The 23,417-nt window shown below is 38.9% G+C and overlaps 1 protein-coding gene across 1 annotated transcript in view; it reads right to left on the reverse strand.

Moving 5' to 3' along the window:
- ANKAR (ankyrin and armadillo repeat containing) overlaps positions 1-23,417 on the reverse strand; it is a 100,123-nt gene that overhangs the window by 72,279 nt on the left and 4,427 nt on the right. The window contains exons 2-8 of the mRNA XM_089916574.1: positions 16,791-17,228; positions 15,105-15,268; positions 14,363-14,466; positions 9,403-9,583; positions 8,044-8,263; positions 6,591-6,626; positions 2,272-2,473 (exon numbers count right to left, since the gene is read on the reverse strand). Coding sequence (XP_089772700.1) covers positions 2,272-2,473; positions 6,591-6,626; positions 8,044-8,263; positions 9,403-9,583; positions 14,363-14,466; positions 15,105-15,268; positions 16,791-17,228 — 1,345 coding nt within the window. The remainder of the gene's footprint in view (positions 1-2,271; positions 2,474-6,590; positions 6,627-8,043; positions 8,264-9,402; positions 9,584-14,362; positions 14,467-15,104; positions 15,269-16,790; positions 17,229-23,417) is intronic.

Consider the following 23,417-nt stretch of genomic DNA (forward strand, 5'->3'; position numbering starts at 1 on the left):
TCCCACCCTCCCTATCCCACCCCTCTAGGTGGTCACAAAGCACCAAGCTGATCTCCCTGTGCTATGCAGTTGCTAGCCCATTCTTTACAATTCATGTCCACTTCTCAAATCCCAGCTTCCTCAGTGTGGCAGAAACTAACAGTTTTTCTCAAAAACCCACCATCTGCTTTTTAGATGGTGAAGAGTTTTTGGTTGGGCACATGGTAGTCCAGCCAAATGCTACATTTCCTACATCCTCGTATAGGTAGGTATGGCCACATGACTGAGTCTGGCCTGTGTGGTGTTAGTAGAAGTTACCTGGGCAATTCCCTAAAGAGAAAGGGAGTGTGCCATTACTTTTCCTCTCTCTTTCTTCTCATGGCTAGAATGCAGGCATAATAATGAAAGCAGGAGTTGCCATTTTGTACCAGGATATGGAAACCACATGTGAAGAAGCAACAAGAGGACGTCTGGGTCTCTCATATTGCCAAGCCATTATGCCAGCCCTCGAACACCAACCCAGACTTCATGAAAAAGAACTACGTTTATCTTTTTTAAAACTACAGCTATTTGGGGCTAGCTTTGTCACGGCAACTTCAACTGTATCTTAACTAACAGGTCTACTGACTAGCAATGTGACCTTAAGCAACTTGGGTTACTTTCTTGTCGGTAAAATTATGAGAGTAACAAAAATCAGCTGACAGTTTTGGTGTAAGGGATGAATAAGGTGCTTATTAGCACAGTCTTCATACATAGTCCCCCTGCCTTTTTTCACCATATCACATTGCCTCAAACATTACTTTTATGTTTTATCCTTATACCCATGCCTTCTTCTCTTCATGAAGCCCCTTTCTCTTGCTGCCTGTCCTTGAATGCTCACCAATATCCAGCTGGCCCCAAGCTTCTCCTCTTTTTCCTGGGCCCGGGGGAAACTCATCCTTTATGAGTAAACATCTCTTCATTTTCTCCCTTTTCTATTCTAACAGGAGAGTTCTCCTCCTGTTCCTGTCTTTCGCCTACTCAGTGGTAGGAATAAAGATAACTCCGACTTCTAACACCATCACTTTGATATTCCTCACTTGAAAAATATGTTAGCAAGTTATATTATGACCCTTTCCAGTTCCACACTGCCACAGCCCCCTGCCAAGTGGGTCCTCTTCCGCCAGCCTAGCTCATGTATCGGCTGCCTCGCCAACATGCCTCCTTCTATTCAGCACCCATGCTAACTACCATCTGTGTCCTGATCTCTCAGGTCCTTGTCATACCTTCATTTGTGCTCCACATTCATACGCACCAGCCTGGTCACACTCCTCATTGGCTCCACATAGATCTCAACCTTGGTAATTGTCTTCTCTACGAATCCTTTGCTTCCTCCTTAAGTTCACAGATAGCTTCTTACTTCTACCTCTGATTTTCAATTGTTTGACCTTTTACAATCCATGCAGTCTTTTAGCTCCCTTCTGCTCAAAGACACATTGTCAAAATATGACAGAACTAGGAACTGAACTCAGGTCTCCACATTCCATGGCTCTTTCCAGAATCCATTTGCCAGACAATCTATTAGCCAGAGACCCTGGTTTCCCGAAAGCTTTTCCACACACATCTTTGCCCCAACCTAGGGAGGATTTATTTCTACACTGAATAATAATCGGCAAGTTATTTGAAGAGCCAAAAATATCTGAAACTATGCCTAAACCAAAATAATGACCTGGTATTTAGATTACTAGCCAAGAATGTATCCTCAGGAGAAGGTTTACCTCCACCCTAAAGGTTGCTAAGCTGTGAAACAGAACACCGTTTGGGATGTTTCCCTATTGCAAAGTTATTTTCTTTTTTTTAATGTCTTTCTATTCTGGATACCACTAGATATTTCTCCGACTGTCCACTGTCTATCCACCTTGGTCTGGAGCCCTCAGGCTGCCTCCTGGTTGTATAAGGTCCAATTTAGGACAACTTTCTCCTCCCTTGTCTCATGCTTCTTCCAGGACACTAAGTATCAGTAGTTAACCTGATAAACTAATCTGTAGAACCACACCTTCGGGAAAAGGTTAGGAAAAACTTCCTAGGGCTTACTCCTTATTCTTCCAGAAAATATGCATAGGTTAATAGAAGTTCCCATTTTTATAAATTCTAAAGATAAGTGGTAGGAGAAGACAGTGACTAGAAAGGACAGCAGAGTAAGCCCAACATAGCCTTTCAAATCAATCATAACAACCAGTCCTTTTAGTGTCAGTGTTTGGGGCAAGCCATGAAAGCAGAAATTTATATTTTTACAAATGCTTAGTAACTTACTCAGCTGTTGCCTCAGCTTCTAGTAAACTAGGATCCTTCCTACAGAGAACAATTATGATGCAGATATTGTCATAGAAAGCAGCAAAGTGAATTGGCATCCAGCCTCTTTTTTCAGAAAGTGTGTAATCAGCTTTGAAATAAAGTAGACAGGTGGTTGTTTCCAATGAGCAAGCCTGTGCTGCCAGGTGTAGAGGTGTTGGACCTAGAATGGATGGACAATTACTTCAATGGTCAAAGAGCTAACATTTCTGAAAACATGCCTTTTTAATGTCTGACCACAGAGCTTAGTATTGTGATATAAAAGCTCCAAGAAGATCACTAAAAGGATTTACTTAGGCAACTCCATACTTCTTTATTTAACTCAGGATGTCTGGCCATTAAAAATAAATACTTCTTCATAAGAAGAATAAATAACACTGAAAATATTAAATATTTGAAAAATTAAGTCAATGTATAAAAGTCATAAAATAAACTATTTCTTGTTTAAGTTATTTTCCATTTTATTCAAATGTTTTGTAGTAGGAGAAAAGGTTCTTTAAAATTGAAAAAAATATGCTCATGAAAGGCTTCTATGTCACTAAATCCAGTGGGTGTTTTTCAAGCCTCATCTTACTTCTCAAGTTGAACACTTCTTCCATTTTAAAAAGGTTTCTTCCCTTGGCTTTTGTGATATGAGACACTCTTATTTTTCTCCAACATCTCTGGATACTTATCTGCAGTCTCCTTTGGGACCTTTTCATTGTCCTGATATCTAAATGAGCCTTAAGACTTTTATCTTCTCAATGGTTTCATTTACGATCTATAAGTTGATGGCACCCAGTATTATGTCTCTAGGTCTGATTTCTTCCCCAAGCTCCAGATCTACCATCTCACTAGGCATCTCCACACACCACTTCAAACTTATCATATTCAAAATTGAACTCCTATCTTTTCCTCCGAACCTGATCCTCTTTCATCACTCCCTAATTCAGTGAAGGATATCATCATCCAGCCAGTTCTACAAACCAGAAACCTGAAAGACTCCTCTCATTTCATCTTCATAACCAGTCCCCATCACCAAGTCTAAATATCTCTAGAACGTAACCTTTACTGCCATCACCACCCTACTTAAGGCCATAATCATCTCCAAACTGATATCCCCACCTTGTTCTCGCCCTTCCCAATCCACTTTTTCAAAATGTAAATCTGATCTTTTTACCTCCTTGTTTAAAACTCTTTAGTGACTTCTTGAGGCCATCTGATCATTAGTACAGGAAAAGGATGCACTGGCTCCAACTTAACCTGAACCATCCCCCCTCCAAAAAGGAAAAGGAAGGAAAGAAGGAAGTAAGGAAGGAAGGAAGAGAGAGAAAGAAAGAAAGAAAGAACGAAAGAAAGAAAGAAGGAAGGAAGGAAGGAAGGAAAGAAAGAAAGAGAGAAAGAAAGGCAACATACACACCTTGTTCTCTTTATTTGGGCCTTCTTGTAGCTCCTCAAATGTAGGGTGACCGACCGTCCAGGAAAGTACTGGTCTATGCCTGTTGCCCCAGCATAATTATTAATACTGTCCTTCCATTTTCAAACTCCCTGATTTGGATGATGAATTATCCAGTCACCCTGGGCTATTTCTGCTGTCTGAAAGCTTCCTTCTCCCAAACAACACTTCTCTGATTGGGGTCTACCTAAGTCTTATTTATTCATCAGCCAAAATGGTATTTCCTCAGTGAAGCACTGTTTTTCTCCCAACTCAGAAAATTCCAACGGCCTCCTGCCTGCCTTAGTAGTCTAAGCTCTATATCATAGCCTTTGATAATCTATAACATCTGACCCAAATCTATTTATTTAAAATTACTGCTTAGTCTTCCAATTTCTGCTCTGGCATGTAAAGAGCTTAAAAGTCCCCAATCCATCCTAAAAGCAAGTAAAAACTTGAACAAACTGAAAAATGAACAACTCTTCTCAGATCCATTAGAGAAGTGAGGTCACAGGGCAAAAATGCTGCTCCCAAAACTAGAGAGATAGACAGGCAGATACAGAGAATCACAACTTACTGGAGCAGAAATCCAAGAGCAGAAACCTCTATAGGCACCAGTGGCAGGGTCAGAAAACCTGATGTGTAATTGACAAATTGCTGGTGGCTCAGTGTGGACAAGTCTGATAGTCAGAAACTCCAGGGGGCCCAGTCATAAGAGGCCCCCATGCTCTAGACAGTTTTACCTCCAGGAGCTCGACCAGGTCCTCACAGTTAATATTGAAGAAATACCCCCTTGTGCTTCCAGCAGGGGAAGGGGGAAAGGAACCATTTGGAAATACACCACAGCATTCTAATTTTCTTAACAAGGCCAGTCGGTCCTCAGGAGCCTCATCTGCTGAGGTTTTATCGGAGCCTAACCTGCCTGGGGGAAGGGAAGTACCCAATTACAGTCCCCTTCAGCCATCCTGATCCACCTAAGGGGCAGGCAGGGACTGAGAAGCAAGTTGACGTTCATGGTTCAGGAGCACAAGTTCCCCAAAAGACTGAGACCTAATCATAGGACTACAGAACATTTTGGTTCATTTCAATCAATGAAACACAATTAGCTCAGCAGGAGAAACATCAAAATGAACTGAAGTTTGTTTGTTCGGTTTGGTTTGGTTGTTTGTTTGTTTTAAACAATGCTAACCTCCCCACTGACCCTCTCCTTCTCTTCTCTACCTTCCTTCAAAAAATATTTCAGCACAACCCAGGGGCAGGAATACTATTCTTACACCCGCCCCCCTTACTCCTTTAAAGTGTGTTTAATAGAAATGCAGGATCTCGGCTGTCAGCCAGCCCTCTGAATCAGTCTGCATTTAACAAGATACCTGTGTGATTCCTACATACTTGAAAGTTTATCCAATAATAGTGGGACGAAATGTCTCCCCTTGACATATGCAATGTCTGATGATATTTTGGTTGTCACAGCTGGGGTAGGGGTTGCTACTGGCATTTAGTGGGTAGAGGCCACGGCTGCTACTAAACATTTTACAGCGCATAGGATAGCCCCTACAGCAAAGACTTATCAAGCCCGAATGTCAGTAGTGCTGAGGCTGAGAAACACTGTCCTAGTCATGCTCAAATCAGGGAAGTTCTGGAGGGGTTTATGTAGTCTGAAGAAATTATTCTCAGGTAGAGAAAGAACCTTGGTCTAAAGAACAGATGCTCTAATGGGACCTGAAAGCCATTTTTCTCTTTTCCCTGAATCTTCCCTGAACTTCTATAGTACATCACTGTATATTAATAATGCCAGTGATTATGAAATGCTACCCTGCATTCATCCATCATGCGTTCACACAGCAACTATTCCCAACTACCTATTAACGCCAGGCTTTCTCCTGGGCACTAGGATACTATGGCAGAGTAAACCAAATCCTTGCCCTTATGGGCCTTATATTCAATGGAGGAAGCCACAACAAACAAATAAGTAATATTATACAAGGTAGCCATAAGTAATATTTAGAAAAGAAAAAGGGGAAAAAACAGAGCAATGATGCAGGAGGCGTACTATTGTTACTCAATTGCAAATTCCTACAGCGTAGGTGAGCCTGTAGGTAAGCTTTCTTTTCCCCCTCCAGGCCCACTCACCGCCCTCTAAGACGCTCCCTGCTCTCTGCCTCTGCAGATTTTGCAACCCCTGTCCTTTGGCTTCTTGTCAGTAACTGCCAATGAGGAGCCCTGGCAGGAGACTGGAGAAGGAGGATGATGAGGTCAGGATACTTATCCTCTCTGGTCATCTCACATTAGCTGTTCTTCCACCAATGGAAGGTGGCTGGTTTGCATAACTATTACCCTCCCCTTACAAAATTCAGGTCTTTGTAAATGGTTTCTTGAAAAATAAACCCTCCTTGAATTAGCCTATATAGAGTATGAAGGTATAGCCTTTTAGATATAGATATAGAAGGTGTATCCTTGAAATTTTTTTCTGTTTTCATCATACACAATACTTAGGTCAAGTCTCTCACCTCAGCAAGAATGACTCATTCCTCAGACCTCAGATTGTTAATGTCACTAGATGGCAGCATATCTAAATAATATTAACTGCTCTTTTTTTAGGCATAAAACCCACATTGGGGCCTGATTTTACAAAAATAAGTAGAGATAATTTGCAAATTCCAAGGTTAAAAAAAAGAGAACCATCCCCCAAAACTTAAGAAAAAGATGAATAAATAATCATGGGTAGAAAAAATGTATACTTCAAAATGTATATAAAAATCATTTTGTGTTATTCTCATGTGACAGCATTTTGAAGATTATATACTACAAGAAAAGTTTTAATATATAAACTTTTAAAAATGCACCAAGTATTTTACTTATGTCTTACCATTTCTTTCGTTTTTCATGTCTAGTTTTGATGACTCTGTTTTAAAAGGGAATATACATAGAAGTATGATTATTAGTATGCAAAAGTTTTCCTAAATTAGTCAACATTGACTCATATGAAGGAGAACAAAATGACTATTTTGAGATGCAGGTGACAGGATTACATCCAGCAGGACTGAGTGTAATTTTGGGCCAAGTCATCTGGGTGTGGGCATGCGTCTGTCATTGCATCAGAGCAGACCCAGAAACGCTGCCTCGCTCGTGGCTGGCCAAAACTCACAGGGGGCAGTTTTGTGTTGGTTAAGTAATAACACATAGACATTTTCCGTACTTCAAACTCTACTCAGTTCTTAGCAAATGGAAATCTATGTAGTCACAGGATGAATGAGAAACTTTAATTACCAATGGTTTTTTTACACCAAAAACACTTAAAATAAAACACATCTTTAAATAACAGGCCACCCATTGCATTTTGACTGAATTTTGCTCTATTTTAACTAAGTTCATTGTGTATTGAATATTTTAATTAAGTAACAGAAGCATCTTAATACCAAAACATTTTAATTATACTGATAGAGTATGAAATTTATCAGTAGTCAACAGGATTAAAGCAGCACATTTTGTGTTGGTGTGAAACTTAAGCACAGTCTCTTAAGGCAGCAAATTAAAATATAAAATTGCCATTTCTTATTGCCAATGTTATTGCATAAGCTATTCCCAACATTTTATTTCCCTCTTCAGTTGTGGAGGGCTGCCACTTTATTTTCAATTTTATTATTTTTATACTGGTTAAATTTATTCCAATGAACATATAAATATGTATGCATATCTACAATAATAATCAAGAAAATTTGCTTTTTAAAGTTGAAACCAGGTTAGCCTTAAAGGGGTCATTAATCCTAAAATTATGATTATAGAGGATTTTTTGTTATTAAATATAAGTTTATGTAGTATGAAGAAACTATTACCTGGTTAAGAGCCTAGGATAAGAAATGGATGTTCTGCTGGGATGTCTATTTATCTCCCTTTTCTCAGAATTTCTACAGTACATCACTGTATATTAATTATGTCAGTGATTATCAAAGGCTACCCTGAATTCATCCATCATGCCATTCATTCAACAAATATTTCTCAAGCACCTACCAATGCCAGGTTTTCTTCTGGGCACTAGGATACCATGGCAAACAAACTAAACCAAATCCTTGCCCTTCATGGAGCTTATATTCAAATGAGGGAAACACAATAAATAAATAATATTTACTACATAAGGGAGCAACAAGTGATACTTAGAGAACTAAAAGGAGCCTCTCTGAGATAAGTGAAACAAAAACCTCAGCTCTTCTCTAGGTTCCAATACTAAATTTTAACCTTGTGCTAAAATCAACATGCATTCCTAATGCCGAATAGGGGTAAGTAAAAGAAAAACATTTTAAGATTTAAAAACTTTATGGTACCTTGGCTAAGTATAATAAAGCGTCTCTGGTTAACATTGAAGTTGGCATTGCACAGTTGACATATGATTGGAACTCTGTTGTGTAGAGCAGCTTGATGGAAAATAGCATAACCTGCCTCATCTGAAACATTGATCGTCGAACTTGAAGTTTTACGGCTAAATGTATGGAAAACAGCAGATAATCCTCTTTCAGCAGCAGACTTCATACCAAATGGGATACTCTAAAATTATTAGGAAGGCCAGAATTAGTTTTTTCAAAATACACCTGAAGTTTAGTTAAAGGAAGAAAAGTACAATGAACTATATTATTATAATCACATGATTGGTGTGCAATTACAGTAGAATTTTCACAAGATCTGTGGGCAAGGAAGTTGTTAGAGCTATAAAGAAACATTGAGAACTTTAAAAAATATTTTGGGGAAGTTTTTTTTTTTTCCTGTCCTTTTTTTAAGGGAGAAGTTGTAAATCTTTCTTCTCTGGAGACAATTAAAACAAGGAAACAAATATCTTTCTGAAATATTTAAAAAGCAAATGGACATCGAATTCCTTCTCTGATTTAAGAACAATCTTACTTAGAAGTCTAGAGACTTGAAATATATAGCTATAGGAATACAGTTTGTCTTCTTTGCTCTATGTCTCAAAGTGGAGAGGTGAAAATGTTACACTCTTCTTTTAGATGTTCTGACTACTCAATTTTTTTAACATCTTTATTGGCATATAATTGCTTTGCAATAATATTTTTAAATTAAACTAATAGTTTATCAAAGCTTAAAATTTGTGAACATTAAAACAAATAAATGGTAAGTAAATGCCAATGTATCCTTTGAAACTGGTGAGCTCACCACTTAATTTATCAGTTCCAAAAGCTGTCAGTCAAGGCATATTGAAGCAGATACAGAGGTTTGATTCAGGATGCCAGGTTTGCTCCTTAGATTTAGTCCCCACGACTGAAGCCTGCCTTTGCAATTTACTAGCTGTGTGATTTGGGAAAGATCCTTAACTCGCTGCATGTCAAATTTCTCATTTGTAAAATAGGATTGATAACAATAGTATCAGTGTCTTGAAAGAATTTGTTCAAAGAATTTATAGTATTTGTATGCCTGGCATACAAAATAAGCACTCAATAGATATTCAGCTGTTATTAATATTAATCACAATTCCATTCATAAACAGGTTGTTTTGTAACCTGGCCAGAAGTTTGTAATCCAGAATTGTAGAGCTTTTCAGCTGCTAAAATGTGGAATCTTAATTGCATATTGAAGGCTTTATTTAACTTATTATTTATCCCTATGATAAAAATTTGAGACATATACTTATTTATAATTTCTTACACTAAATTTTGTGGTAATCATTGAAATACCTTGCATTTCATAGCTTTTTTGAAACCAAATTTTTTCTTAAATTGTTCATGTAATTGAGCATCTGTCAGTGGAAGTCTTTTCAGTCTCAGATTGTTCACTATTTCATTTATGGCTCCCCACCACTTTGTCTTATATAGTTGCTGATAGAAAATTTCAAGTTCAAAACTGATCACATAGTAGCTATTAAAAAAAATGAAAACAATTTAAGTCTTTCTGACTTGGAAGTTATTTGTTACATTTTTTCTATGCCGGCAAAACTTTTTCTATAACAATTACGATTTTCTATAACAAATACAAAATATAGTTTAAAATGTACTTGATTGTATTTTAATGACATGGTTATCAACTGTTATTAATCAGGTCTTTTATAACAAGTATCTTCTCCATACTGACCTTTTTAATTGACTCTGTCTTTCCTATACCACTGACTAGGGGCACTGCCTAAAAGTCACCGAAAGTCCTAACTCTGGTTGAAAGATTCCTAGGTTTACCTTCTAACCATCTGCTTAATCTCCTCTTACAAATTTACTTTTTAATTCCTTTAATCTAGTTATGTCTATATTTGCTTTCTCAAGAGTGGACCGTGAGTCTGATTTGGAATGATGCTTTGGGTAATGGCTGCTTGACTTTTACTCACTGCACAGTGGGCTAGAGAAACCCCAACCCACCAGGTCCTTGAATCATGGGTAGGCAATAGGCCCAGTCCCCTCTCACTCTGGGATGAAAAAATGACATCTTGAGTGGCTCTGTTCCCTGGGGTTGCTTATCATCACAGGTAAAAAGAAAATGGTGGCCTTCCTCCACTTCTGCCACGAGTTACCTTTCTCCATTGCCAGATTTCAGTGGTGAGTGTCTCAGCTGCTGTCCCCACCTCTGCCAGTGGGAAGCCTCTTAATGTTACCTGGGTTTCTCCTCTAAAGGCAACTACTGATTGCTGTAAAAACAGTATTCTTGACAGTGGTGATCCCCTCCCATGGCTCTTCACTTTGCTGCTCAGGGACTATTAGTTCTCCTAAGGATGCTGAGAAGTTTTTTCCATTATGCTAATTTCCAGTAAAGTGAGTCGGTGACTCTCTATGCTAAGGAAACTCCTTGCCCATAGGCTAAGGTGGAATCACGGGGCGCCATGGATCAGTTAAAGGAAGATCTTAGGAAAACACTCTATTATGAACCGATCAGGGGCTAATACCTTCTCTTTTTTGACCTTTACTTCAATCCCAGTTTTCTGAATATAATAGACCTCTGCATAGATGGAGACATATTTGAGGACCTGTTAGCATTTATTTGAGACTGTCATTCTTCATACCCACCATCTTCTTCCCCCAAAGGAAACCAGACTACGAGAATATAAACTAAAGGCTTCTTTACCCGCACCTCTCAGGTATAGTGCCAGGCCAGGTGGTGGACTTGTCACTTTGTCCACCTTCATCAATGGGAACTTGCCTAACTTACTAGACTCCAGCCTCCGAAATTGAGGAGCAGGAATTCTGAATCCCACCCAGATTTGAAGGCTTTCGGATCATAGTGGTGATAGGCTAATGGGCCTTAAGGAGCTATATGGATCAGACCTGGATACTTGATTTGCACTGGATGACTAAACTAAATTTCTGGAAGAAAACGGCTCACCTTTCCTTGGTATTATACACACTGATAAGAGTGGACACCATATACAGATACCCCAAGTCCCGTAAGACTGTGTCCATAGATCTAGGCATGAGGGATTACACTAAGGATATCCTTTGGTCTTTGGCTGGCCCAGCTCTACATCATCTTGCTCCAAGAGAATCCCAGTGTCAGAAACCTCTGTCTTTTCATGTACTTCTCTAGGGAGCTGGCTCTGGCTGTGGGAAATTGCTATGGAATCAGAAGCTGCTGACTACATTTGGAGCCCCGGTACTCAGTGATGTACTCCCAGATAACTGCCCAAGCAATGAAACAAACTTATGAATTTAACAAATACCAAGGGAGGGTAGGCTGATTTCTTTTAGAAAGTTGGTCTAATCATCCAATACCAATCAAACATCCAAAACCAGCAGGGAGCTGTCCTACCCTAGAAACTGGAGAAGCAACCGGTGGTGAAGATCACCGTACCCTGAAAAAGTCTCTGACCTCAGAATTTTGTGACCCCTCCCACCCCTGCAAAGTTGGATACACAACCTGTGCATTAGGCCAACAATGGCCCACACAGAGATGATTACTGGAAGCACAGAAAGCCCAGATGGCCAGCACTGTGAGTGAGCCCTCATCCAAGTACTGCATAGTGACACACCACTGTTCTTACTCAAGACTTTAAGTGTAGGCATCAGCAGGGGCTTTAGCAGAGCCTCACTTTTAAACAACTCCCTCCACAGTCTTCTGCCTGGGCATCTGCACTCAGCTTAGGGACTGCAGTAGGACCCTCTAACATCACACTTCCCTGACACACCACTGTCACGTCAAGTTGTTTTCTGACCTGCCTCCCAACATCCACAACAGCAACATGATGCTGGTATGCTCTCCCCCAAGTAGGACATTTTAGTATCAGTATCAACTCATCTATTTGCTCCAATCATTGTCATCTTAATAATTCATGAGTTCTTCTACTTTCATGGGCTGCCAAATCCTGGGTATCTGACTGTGGCTCCTATTTTTTGATGTTGGTATGGTGGAAGAATACAACCTGAGCCAAAAATGAATCTAGGACTTAGATGTTTCCAAGCAGGGCAGGAAGGCCAGTGGGAATGATCCTATTTTCATTAGGGACCGGGAGTCTCCTAGGAAGTAAATCATTCTGAGGAAAGAGAACATCACGATACATGAGCTCAGCCCAATAACAGTGCCCCTAAAAGCAAAGAAGAGGGGAGATTTTGAGATGGTATGTTTTCCATCATTCAGATTATTCTCTGGTCCAGGACCAACACAGAAAGAAGATCCCTACATAGAAAGAAACAACTGTAAGCAAAATGACTGAAAGAGCTGTTTTTGGACCAAATTGTTAGGGGCTCAAGACAGCACTTGTTTGAAACCAATAAAATTGGGAAAGAAATTATCTTTATGTCATTGAATTGACTTCAACACATCTCACATTTGATGCGTGCTATCTACCAGACATCAGGAGGAGTCAGCCCAGGGGTGATGCCAGCTCTGTAACCAGGAGCAGCAGTGTCAGAGACAACAGTGACATCAGTATCGAGTTGCCTTCTTGGGGCTGTTGGGCTCTGGAGTTCCAGCAGTGGATCATTACAGGGAGCCCAGGCAGGAAAGGAGGAGACCGAAAAAATGTCATAGTAGCTGAGAGTGCTGACCCATGGAAATACAAGATTTCTAGAAATAATTCTGTGGGGGTAGATTTTATAGGGAACTGAAGGTTCACTGGTAATTGGCTCAGGAGCCAGGAAAATACTAGTCCTCCTCTTGTGGTTTTCACTTTTACTCCATGCTGGCTGGGTCTGGGAAACAAGCTTATGCTGGTTTTGAAAGTCTGAAAATTCAAATCCGTCTACAATTTGCCAACACTGATAACCAAATGCTGTGCATTCGTCAGAAACTAGAGAAACAATTCCACTATGAGATCCCACTGCAGCGATATGACTGGATCCCTTAGGGTGCAATGGCAGGGTGCTTACACCAACCATACTCCTTCACCCACAACAACCTCTCATCAAGCACAGCCTTCATTCCAGCTCTTTCCCTGCATTTCCAGGATCATTCATGTCCCACTAGACACTAGAACCTGGGAGAATAAACCTTTGTTTAGAAGAGCCTCCAGCTTGACAAGAATCGTACATGGAGTATGTCTACAGGTGCTAGGTCCCTCAGAGATTCCTCCTCCAGGGAGATGCACACCAACAGTCCATTCCAGAGGAGTGAGATCTACTTCTTAGTTCCCTTCAAAATCATGGAGGCTGTTAGCCACATGGTCTTTGACTTTAGCTCTAGTACCTTGTGTGCATCCAGGCAGTATTCCGTGGAAAGATCCACCTTTCATCTTTTATCTGCTTCTCCCTCTGCCTTATTCCTCTTATTTTCCTCACTGCCATGCATCTTGAAAGAAATTTATAATCTTTGTCTTTACTTCTTCACATCCCATGAACTCTCCCCGACTTTATCCTTCAACTTATTACACATAGCCTTCTATAACCACATCTTCTCTTATCAAGTCATTGTCAAATTTAGAGGGCTTTCAGTCTTAAATCAACTTGGCCTTTTTCTCTCTTGAGTTTGACGTTGTTAACTATTACCATATTTTAAAACTTCTCCCCATTTGGCTTCCATGCTGTCATACTTTCTCGTTTCTCCTCTACCTCTATCATTCCTTCTCAGTCTCTTTTGCTCTCTCCTCTGCTACTCCCCACCCCCCTCAAAGGTTTCTATTCTCCAGAGTTCCTGACATGGCCCTAGCCTCTCAACTACTTCCATGACTTTAAGAAAAACAAAACAAACTCCAATATGCTTTAAAATCTTGTCTCTACCTCCAACTCAAATGTTTCCTCTGCATTCTATTTCCCTTATTTACAAATTTCAGTTTCCAAGCTGTGAAAACCCAAGAACATACATAAAAGAGCCTAAAAATACTGAGAGAAACATGGTGCTCTAAGAGATGACAGGCTTAACAAGACCCAGCAGAGGAAGAGGATTTAAAATCATATTCCTTATGGAAACAAAGGGGTGTATGCTGAGTCCATTGCTTTTCAGTGGGCCCATAGGATTTGAGCCCCACCTCCATCCCCATTTAACCACTGTGTTCGTTGTAAGAACAAATTACAATGTCTAAGGATTATTACACAGAACGTATCAAGGTGTATGAAGTAATAAATATAACATTTAATACTTTGTAGAGTCCGTAGTCATTCACGGGGGTTATTATTGTTCTAGGACCTCCATCTTGAGGTTTCAAGTTAGCCTTTGCATTTTGACACTTTCCAGTTTTCTGCTTTCAACAAGTTGTGTTACTGTGAATAATTACTAAAAGTTCCTTACCTTTTTCCATTTAATTTCATGATTGGTATTGAGTAATATTCTTTGTATCCTGAATCTTCTGCAAACGTATTAGCAGCACAATCCCGTATTTTTTCTAAATTGTTCTAAAATACAAGTTATGTTACTAAAAAAAAAATCTTTAAACAAATCTAAACAATTGTTAACTTATTTTAGATGAAATTTTATACCTGTAAAGGACAAATTTTCAATAAAAAATCCCAAGTGACCCTGGTAATAACTGAATATATCCAATCCCTAATTTGGATTAGAGAGGAAAATTTTTTAAAAAGAATATAATATGGAGAAGGTAGAAAAACAATGACAATTGAAATGTATTATGTTTTCCAGATGAATTTTGTTCTCAAACTCAGAGGATCTCTGTTCTAATACTAATCTTTGAGAAAAATGGAAGAATATGTAGTTAGTGTTCAGGGATTTCTACTGTATTCTTCGGTTAACTATTCTAGGGCAAATGTGGTCCATTAGAAGTCTGTAAATTCTGCAAGGATAGTTGTGCCTAGCTTATTTATCATTTTATCTCTGACATCTAACACAAGACCTTAGATATACTTGCACTTAATTCATATATGTTATGTAATGTTTGAAGAAATTAGTGAGTTGTGAAGATAATCATTTGGAGAGCTGCCTAGTGCCTGTACCAACAGAGAATCTTTCTGGTTGGAGAATAGGATAAAAGAGTTGTGAAATGACAAACCATTTCAGGAACAATAATAATTTAAACCTTAAAATCTTCCAAAGCATTCTCAATTGAAGGAGTGCTGATATCAAATTCAATTCCTCCATGAACGTGAAAATACTCATCCTCTTTGTAGTGAAAATTCTGGCATTTAAAATCTCGTCCATAAATAAATGGAGGCAATTCTCGCTCTGTCTTGACCTTGTCATCTCCAAAAATGAAAACAAATTTTTGTTTAAAAATTGAATAACAGCATATAGGCAATCATATTTTTGACGTCTAAATTCTCTTTCTCATAAAGTGAAAAAATTCTATGTGAAATGGAAATCTTGGCAATTACATTCTATATATTCATGCTCTTAATGTATATTTTAAATATTAAAATATATTTATATCATACATTTTGGTCTTTTTTTGTAGTTTCATTGTACAGACGTTTCAAAAGAATAATCAAAACATTATTTTACTTATTGATTACTATATATGAGCTCAAGACTAATATTTTACCCCCAATTATCAGAAAAGATTTGAAACTCTGTGCCGTGGAGAATCTTTAGTTAAATAAATAAAAGTTACCTGAGCTAGTTAAGGAAAAGAGAGATACTATAAAGAAAAAGGTGGGTATCTCTCACATGACAAAAATAATCAGCCCATTTTTCTGGAAAGTAATGAAGCTACACATATAAAATTTACTTTGAAAAATCATTTTCTAAAATCCTGGCAAGGATTAGGTTTATTCAATATTTTGACTTGTTAGCAGAATAGAGTTTCATCAATATAAGGTATATAATGTATTTTGAGAAATGCAAAAGGTCTAGAAAAGTACAAAGAAAAATATAACACCTTAATCTCACCACCTGGAAATTAATTATTAATATTTAGTCGTATTTGTTTCCAATAATTTAAATAATAAGACATTACAGATATAGCTAACATCCTCTTTAAGCATATCAGTTCCATACACATGACATTCTCCCCACCCCCATCCTGGACAAGCTGTCATGAGTCCATTTTTAAATAGTTTACAGATATGGATTATAATCTTCACTATCATAATTCTCATGATACAAATTTTCATTAAGTGACTTGTAAAATTTCTACTGAAAATTTGCCATCTGAATAGAAAGCCCACTATAATAAGCCTACAAGTTTGAGCACCAGTGAAAATACACAAATTGTGTGCTAATCTGGGTGGGAAGAATAGTCTGCTCTGCATTCCTGTCAAATTCCATGTAAACATGGTCCTATTTTAGCTCTCTATTCTCCTACATTTCTCTATTTCTTTGTTATAATACCAATATATTACTAAAGTTTTTATGTTTTCATCTTTTTTTCATGATCTTTTACTGCTCCATATTAATCTCAGAATCAATTTGTAAACTTTCATGAAAAACACAATAGGGATGTTGAGTAGAAGTGCACTGAACTTATAATTTGAATGAGATATAATATAGTGTTGTCCCATTGTGAACATAGCATATTTCCCTATTTTCTCAGAACTCATTTTACGTCTTTCAACAGTCCTTATAATTGATATAAATATATACCATGTACTGTGTGAATATACCAAGTATTTTTAATTACTTTGGAGACATTGCATTTTGCTTTTTATTTTTAACAGGCTACAGCTTGGTTACATGCTGGGACCCACATACTAGAAACAAAATTGAATTTACATATAAGTTCAATATATAGCTATATTTTATATATAATTTTTGGTGATACTCTTACCTGAAAAAGGCTGAAGCAGACTACTTAAATATGGAACTTTCATCTTCTTTTTTAAACTCAGTAGAAATGGAGTCAGAAAACATATTAATTTTAGGTATCCTATCCCTTTCCTGATTTCTTTTTTCTTCTCAAAGTGTTTTTGAATAATCTTTTTTTGAAGATATAACCTTTGCTGTAATCTCTGGTAGGTACAAATGTCAAGATAATCCTGATTATATCTTACAGCATTAGTAAGCCAATAGGCTGTTTCAAATATAAAAACATTTTCACACTGTTGAACTTGTGTGGTACTGAATGTCAACTTTAGTAGAATATTTTCAGCATATTTCATAAATACAGCTTTTTCTTCAGGGCTATTGGGATTATATGTTGGATCTTCATTCATGTCTTCATCATAGATGCCATCAAAGTCTGGATCCTTTGTAATATCTATCAAACCTTCACAGTAAAAAAGAAAGATTTTAGATTGTGAAAATTTCTTACTTGGTCTCTGGATAAACAGAGTAGATTGAAGACAGGGTTTCATCTTGAAATTCTACCGAAATGACAGCAAAGGGATAATGAAATGCCGGTAAAATTGTCAAAGAATAAAAGCAGATAGATATGTGGTAACTAAGCGGAGTAAAGAAAGATGGAAGCTTGTGGAATTAAAAAGAATTGATTTTCATTCTCCTTGGAGAAATACAACACCATGAAAACATAATAACATAAGTCCCATCTTTAATCAAAGAAAATATGGAAGAACAACAAGAAATGTGATCTTCTCCTTGGAGAAATACAACACCATGAAAACATAATAACATAAGTCCCATCTTTAATCAAAGAAAATATGGAAGAACAACAAGAAATGTGATCTTCCTTTAAGCAGAGAACCAGCTTCTTACTTGGGCATAAAGTATATTTCCTCCTATATTACATATTTCTTCTTTTTGATGATAACAGAAGCTAAACATATACAATAAATAACTTTCCTACCAACTAATCATGATGAAACAAGAACTGAAACTTGATTTTACTCTATATTATGAATGACAATTTTTATATTACATTTTCTTCCCATTTATGATGAAATTAAATTGTTTCTTGTTGTCAAATTGTCTTTTTTAAGGTATTTACAACCTTAATCAAAGCTTGAGAAAACGGCTTAGAACCGTAAAATAAGATTTCGTAGAAAATGTGGAGTTTGTAACATACGTGCCTTGAAGTGTAAATAATTCATCAATGTGCCTCCCCCCCTTTCTTTTTCCTTTTTTTCTTCCTCAAATCTACATATTAAAAAAGCCAGAATACTCTTGGATTTTTAAGATGGCCACTATGATTCATCTCCCTTTTGCAAAAGAGTTAGTAAGATAAATTATTGAGATTAAAAAGAAATTAAGCATTTCTGACAGTTAAAAGAGATCTAAACACAAGCTAGAGCACTGTTGATTCCTCTAAAACTTTGTGGCTTGAGTGGATGGGAGCCAAAATGCAGCAAGTCAATTCTCACCCCAGAAGGGCAGAAAGGCTGAAAAACTAGAAGGGAATGGGGAGCTCCACAGACCATTCCCCTCCTCTGGCGCCAGACTCATTGCCCCCTCCAAGGAGGATATAGGAGGAAACAGACCAATCAAAGAGAAGAGACCTACAAATACGGCATTTGGGGAAAGTCTCCCCAGTGAAACAGCAAGGTTTCCTCCTAATCACTCTACAGTGTGGTGTACTAGTCAAGCAAGCGGGCTCCTGCCTCACCCCTCAACCAGGATGGAACAAACAGCAAGGATCACCAGACTGGTGAGGAAGGCCTGTCAGGTGAAAGACCGAGACTGGCAGGGGGAGGGAGGCGGAGTAGGGGCAGAGGAAGGATGGAGAATGGGAGAATGGATTTTGAAGAGCAGTAAAGTGCCTAGAGAAAATAATCGACCAGCTCAGATGGGAGTACGAGGGTGAAAGTGTGGAGAGAGACATCTCTAAGGAGAAAAGGAGCTGCTGCACCACCTGATATTTCACTTCACTGAGAGGAGCTCGATATTTCTGTTCAGAAGTTTGGGGCTGAAATGACATGTACAATGGAAAACTAAGCGAATTTCTTAAAGAATGCACAATTGTTCATGTCACAAAAAATTAGAAGTTATTAATGAAAGGAAATGTGATCATAGCATGTTATGCAAATCAGCTGGGAAGATATGTACAAAGTCATTATGAAGTAAAAAAACGAGAGAGGACTTAACTAAAAATTGGATATAACTACATTTGGAAGGCGGGGGGGGAAGGGGAGAAATACAAGATTCCGTCGTTTTAACCTCTATGCTAATTTCTTTTAATATTCTCTCCTGCCCTGGTTTTGCTCCTAACTCCAGATTCTTTCTCCATGCCTAATACATATCTTTACTTGAATGTCCTAAAGGCACTCCCGAACAAATTCCACCTTTCCTCTCCCCCAAATCTGCTTTTCTTTCATTCCCTATCACAGTTAAAAGCACTATTTATCTATCAGTCCCTCAAACTAAAAACCCGAGAGTTTCCTTCAATTCCTTTTCTCTTACACTCTATCTGTTAACCATTTAATTTCTACATGTATAGAAATTTACTACGTGCCAAGCACTGTAGATGTGATGAGAATTTAAAGACAAAAAAGGCATACTTTTCTGTGCTCTCAAGCTCTCAAGCACAGAAAATCTATTAAGGAAGACAGAGATGAAACCAATAATTTCAATATAAAATGGTACAATGTGTACAGAATAGAGGAGGCTGTGTCTGAATCAGGTCTCGAAAAATGAGTAGCAATAACCTGGGGAAGAATGCAGAAGAGTGGGGTGAGAGAGAAAGGCATTCCAGATAAAGGACAAGGAATGAGCAGAGGCATAAAAAAATAACCATTTCAGTTTACCAGCTTTTGGTTTTAAATAAGGTCATCAGGTCAAGGGACCTGCCCTAATGAGTACCCCTTCTCAGCAAACTGGATAATATGACTAGATTTTTGGAGTGCTCTACTCTCCACTGCTGTTGCTACCATTTTTTAAAGGTGGTGTTTGCTGGTGGTTTCACACAGTGCAAAAGGTATTAAAGAGGTGAAGTTTAACTTGGCCTCAGTGATTCCCAGCAGTCTTCCCTCCCAAAAAATTAGTTGGCCTCCCGCAGAGTTCCTCGGAAATTCACTGTAGCACAGTGTTTAAGGCAATCACATGGTCAGTTGCAAGGTTTGAACCCAGTCTCGAAGTCAAGAGAGGAGGTGCTGTTTCCCCAAACGTGAAAGATGAAATAGCAAGTCTCGCCACTGTCTTGCCACCATACAGCGGCAACTACAAGGACTAAGCTGAGAGCACAGGGTTAGAGCCAAATTTCCATAAGTCATACTCTATATCAGACACCTTTTGTTCCCTACCTCACTTCCTCCCAGACAGTATTTTTCACTCTAGCTGTCATTGCATGGACCAGCTCCACACAGATGTAACCTGACTGCACCACATGGCCCTTACTTCTGCCCTGGGGTTTCTCTGCCACTGCTGTGTTGGACTCCTGACGGAACCCATTCTACCATACTGATGGACGAACAAATCTGCATGAGGGAGTTAACTCTCATGGAACCTTTGACTAATTGGAGAGAAGTCAGGGAAAACATGCTCTCCTCTTCCATCCCTCGGGCTGACAATCCTGAAGCGTATTCTATGTGACTCCCCAGAGAGTCCCAGCAAAACCGTCCCTAATTATTCACGTGATGAAAGCTCAACAGCCTTATCCTTGGATTGATGACTCCTCCTTTTCTATTCACTTTTCCTGTCCCTCACTCCTGTTCCTTGGAGTCATTTCACATAAACTACTCTGACTTAAGCCCTCATTTCAGGCCCTAATTTGGGGGGTAACCTAGGCTAATACACTTTGCACTTGTATGCTGGTGTCTGACCCTGTATATCCTTAAGCATGCAGCATAAAAGCCCCACCTTCTAAGAGTCCAGGTCCCTTCCCCGGAATCTGATGCTTGGCCCTGCAGGATTTCATAGTGATGCTCCAGATGTGGTGCATGATGGGGAACCTGTACCTATTCCTGCTGCTGCCTCTGGGAATTTCCCCCTGAAAACTCTGCTCCAGCACACCTCGAGTGTGTGCTGCTTGGTCATTTACAATTGTTTGCACTATACCTTTGTTACAGTGCCTGAAGCATATTGATGCTGCTGGTTCTTCAGCAGACTCCTGAAGTGTGGTGGAGGGAGAAAAAAATCTCTATCCCCATATGATGCTCTTCTTTGATTGTCCGGCAACCAATATTACAAAGCGCTTTACTCTAACATACACAGCACTTTCCCCAAGGCACGTGGTGGTAGAGTGACTGGCTCTGAAAGGTTTCCAGCCTCATTCATATTCAGCGAAAAAGGGATTATAGACAGAGAGAGCAGCCAGAGGGCAGTTGCAGTATGTAAAGCTAGAGAAAAGAGTGTTCTGTATCAGGGTGTTGTAGTTGAGATAAAGCAAAGTGGATGATTTTGAGATATTTTAGTGGTAGAATCATAATAGTCAAGACATGAATTCCCATCCCGAAAAGGAGAATTAAGTCGAAAACTCATAATAGTCAAGACATGAATTCCCATCCAGAAAAGGAGAATTAAGTCGAAAAATCATAATAGTCAAGACATGAATTCCCATCCAGAAAAGGAGAATTAAGTCGAAAACTCATAATAGTCAAGACATGAATTCCCATCCCGAAAAGGAGAATTAAGTCGAAAAATCATAATAGTCGAGACATGAATTCCCATCCCGAAAAGGAGAATTAAGTCGAAATGTCTGGGACCGATATTTAGTTACGTATCAATATGGCCACATTGTTAAAATATTGAAATCTTCCATATTGTGTGGTAAATTAAATTGCTATAGCCCTGAGCTCTTTGAATGCCTCCCTTCCCTGGGATAGCCTAGAAAGCTCCATGATCCAGCAAAGGGTACATATGCCAAGCAGGAGGTCTCTGAGATCCTGTTCCAGCATTATTGCTAATGTCTGTTCTGATTGGTCAGTGCTCATGCTGTGCTGGTGGTTAATTATTTTGAATGTCACCCCTGAAAACGTACGCCATGGAAGACAGATAACTTTAGTCTCTGGGTGCTCCCCAACTCCACCTACACCTTGATTCGAATGTTTCTATGTGTCTCTGATCTCCTCAACCAGGAGCACCACTGTGAGGCACCACTCATAGAGGGTGGCCTCAAATATGATAGACAGCTAGATTCAATAGACCAGATGTTGGGCCACGAAGTTGCTTGATATAACTGATTTTTATCATCAACTAAGTAGGAGCCCTTTGTCCATATACACAAAACAGGACACGTGCTCCCTCCTGCCCTGGCCATCTCTCTTCTTAGTATTGATACTCTCACTGGATGATACAAAGGCTCTAGTGACTTTAACATATGAATGACTGAATCCTCAATGTGCACCTCTAACCCGGATTACTCTCCGGAATTTGACTTGTATAATGGAGTTTCCACCTAGATATCTGGATCTAAAAAGGGCTCTTTGTTTCTTTACCAGTCAATCTGTCAGCTCTGGCTTTTGCTTTGTTTGACACATGCCAGATTGGAATGATGGTTCATTAGTTCCACCTCCTTTCTGATGAGAGTCTCAAAGTAATCTTTGTAAAAAGGGAAGAAAAGCAAACACAACTTTTGTCAGGACTGTCAAAGCTCTAACGTTAAAACCCACCATCCAATCGTGCTGATCCTTAACCTCCATGGAGCTCAGATCTTCACAAAGCTCCTGGCATCATCTCAATAAGAAGGGCAAACGGTGTAGCTTAGTTTATAGACACATCTTGGCCAATGCAAGTAGGCAGAAACATTATCTGGCTTGTGCCATATTCCCTACTGTCTTCCAGTGAGTGGTGAATATAGATTACTAGACAACTTCCAGGATAGAAGAGTCATCAACTACCCTATCATCTTTGGCATCAAAATGACACCTTAATTTAGATACATTTTATTTATGTGAGCTCAACTAGCCTTGGAGGTCCTAAACTACCAGAAATGATAGCACTTCTGGTTGAACGCTAACAAATGTTTTTAAGACTTTGACCATGCCATATTCTCTTCAACAATGTATCTGCATGTGCCAAAGTATCAGTACCCTTTAAGAGGAACTACCAGACCAGTCAAGGGAATGCAGAAATTAATGGAACTTACTAGACATTACTGGCAGCATTTTGCATTACTTCACCCTAATCACCCCAAGGACCTGAACAACAAGAAGAGATTTTTCAGTTCCAGCTACAGCTATAATCTTTCAGAAGCCAGTGATCCTCCAATCGTAGGTACTCTGCACCTATCCAGTGACATTTGTTGATTCCACCAACATCATAGACTAATTCTCACCCAGAGGGGTAGAATTTCTGCCTATACTCAATACTCTTGGAGTCTGCTCTCAACAGAAGTTGATTACCTTGCATAGAAATGAGAGCTATTAGCTATCTAAACTGTCTTTGAGACACAGAGATACCATCTCCAAGAGATGGTACTGCTTGCTGGTACACACAAAAGCTACAGAGCCTGAAACACATCTGGAAACCCAACCATAGCAGGTGAGTCAGGCTGCCTTACTGTCATCAAGCAAATCTTACTCCCAAGCATTTGAACTTCACAGAAGTCTAGCCACAGATAACAGTA

This window comes from Delphinapterus leucas, chromosome 8, assembly GCF_059928025.1.
Source record: "Delphinapterus leucas isolate spDelLeu-1000000601 "Yukka" chromosome 8, BTC_Dleu_Yukka2, whole genome shotgun sequence".
In the NCBI taxonomy this organism is placed as follows: domain Eukaryota; kingdom Metazoa; phylum Chordata; class Mammalia; order Artiodactyla; family Monodontidae; genus Delphinapterus; species Delphinapterus leucas.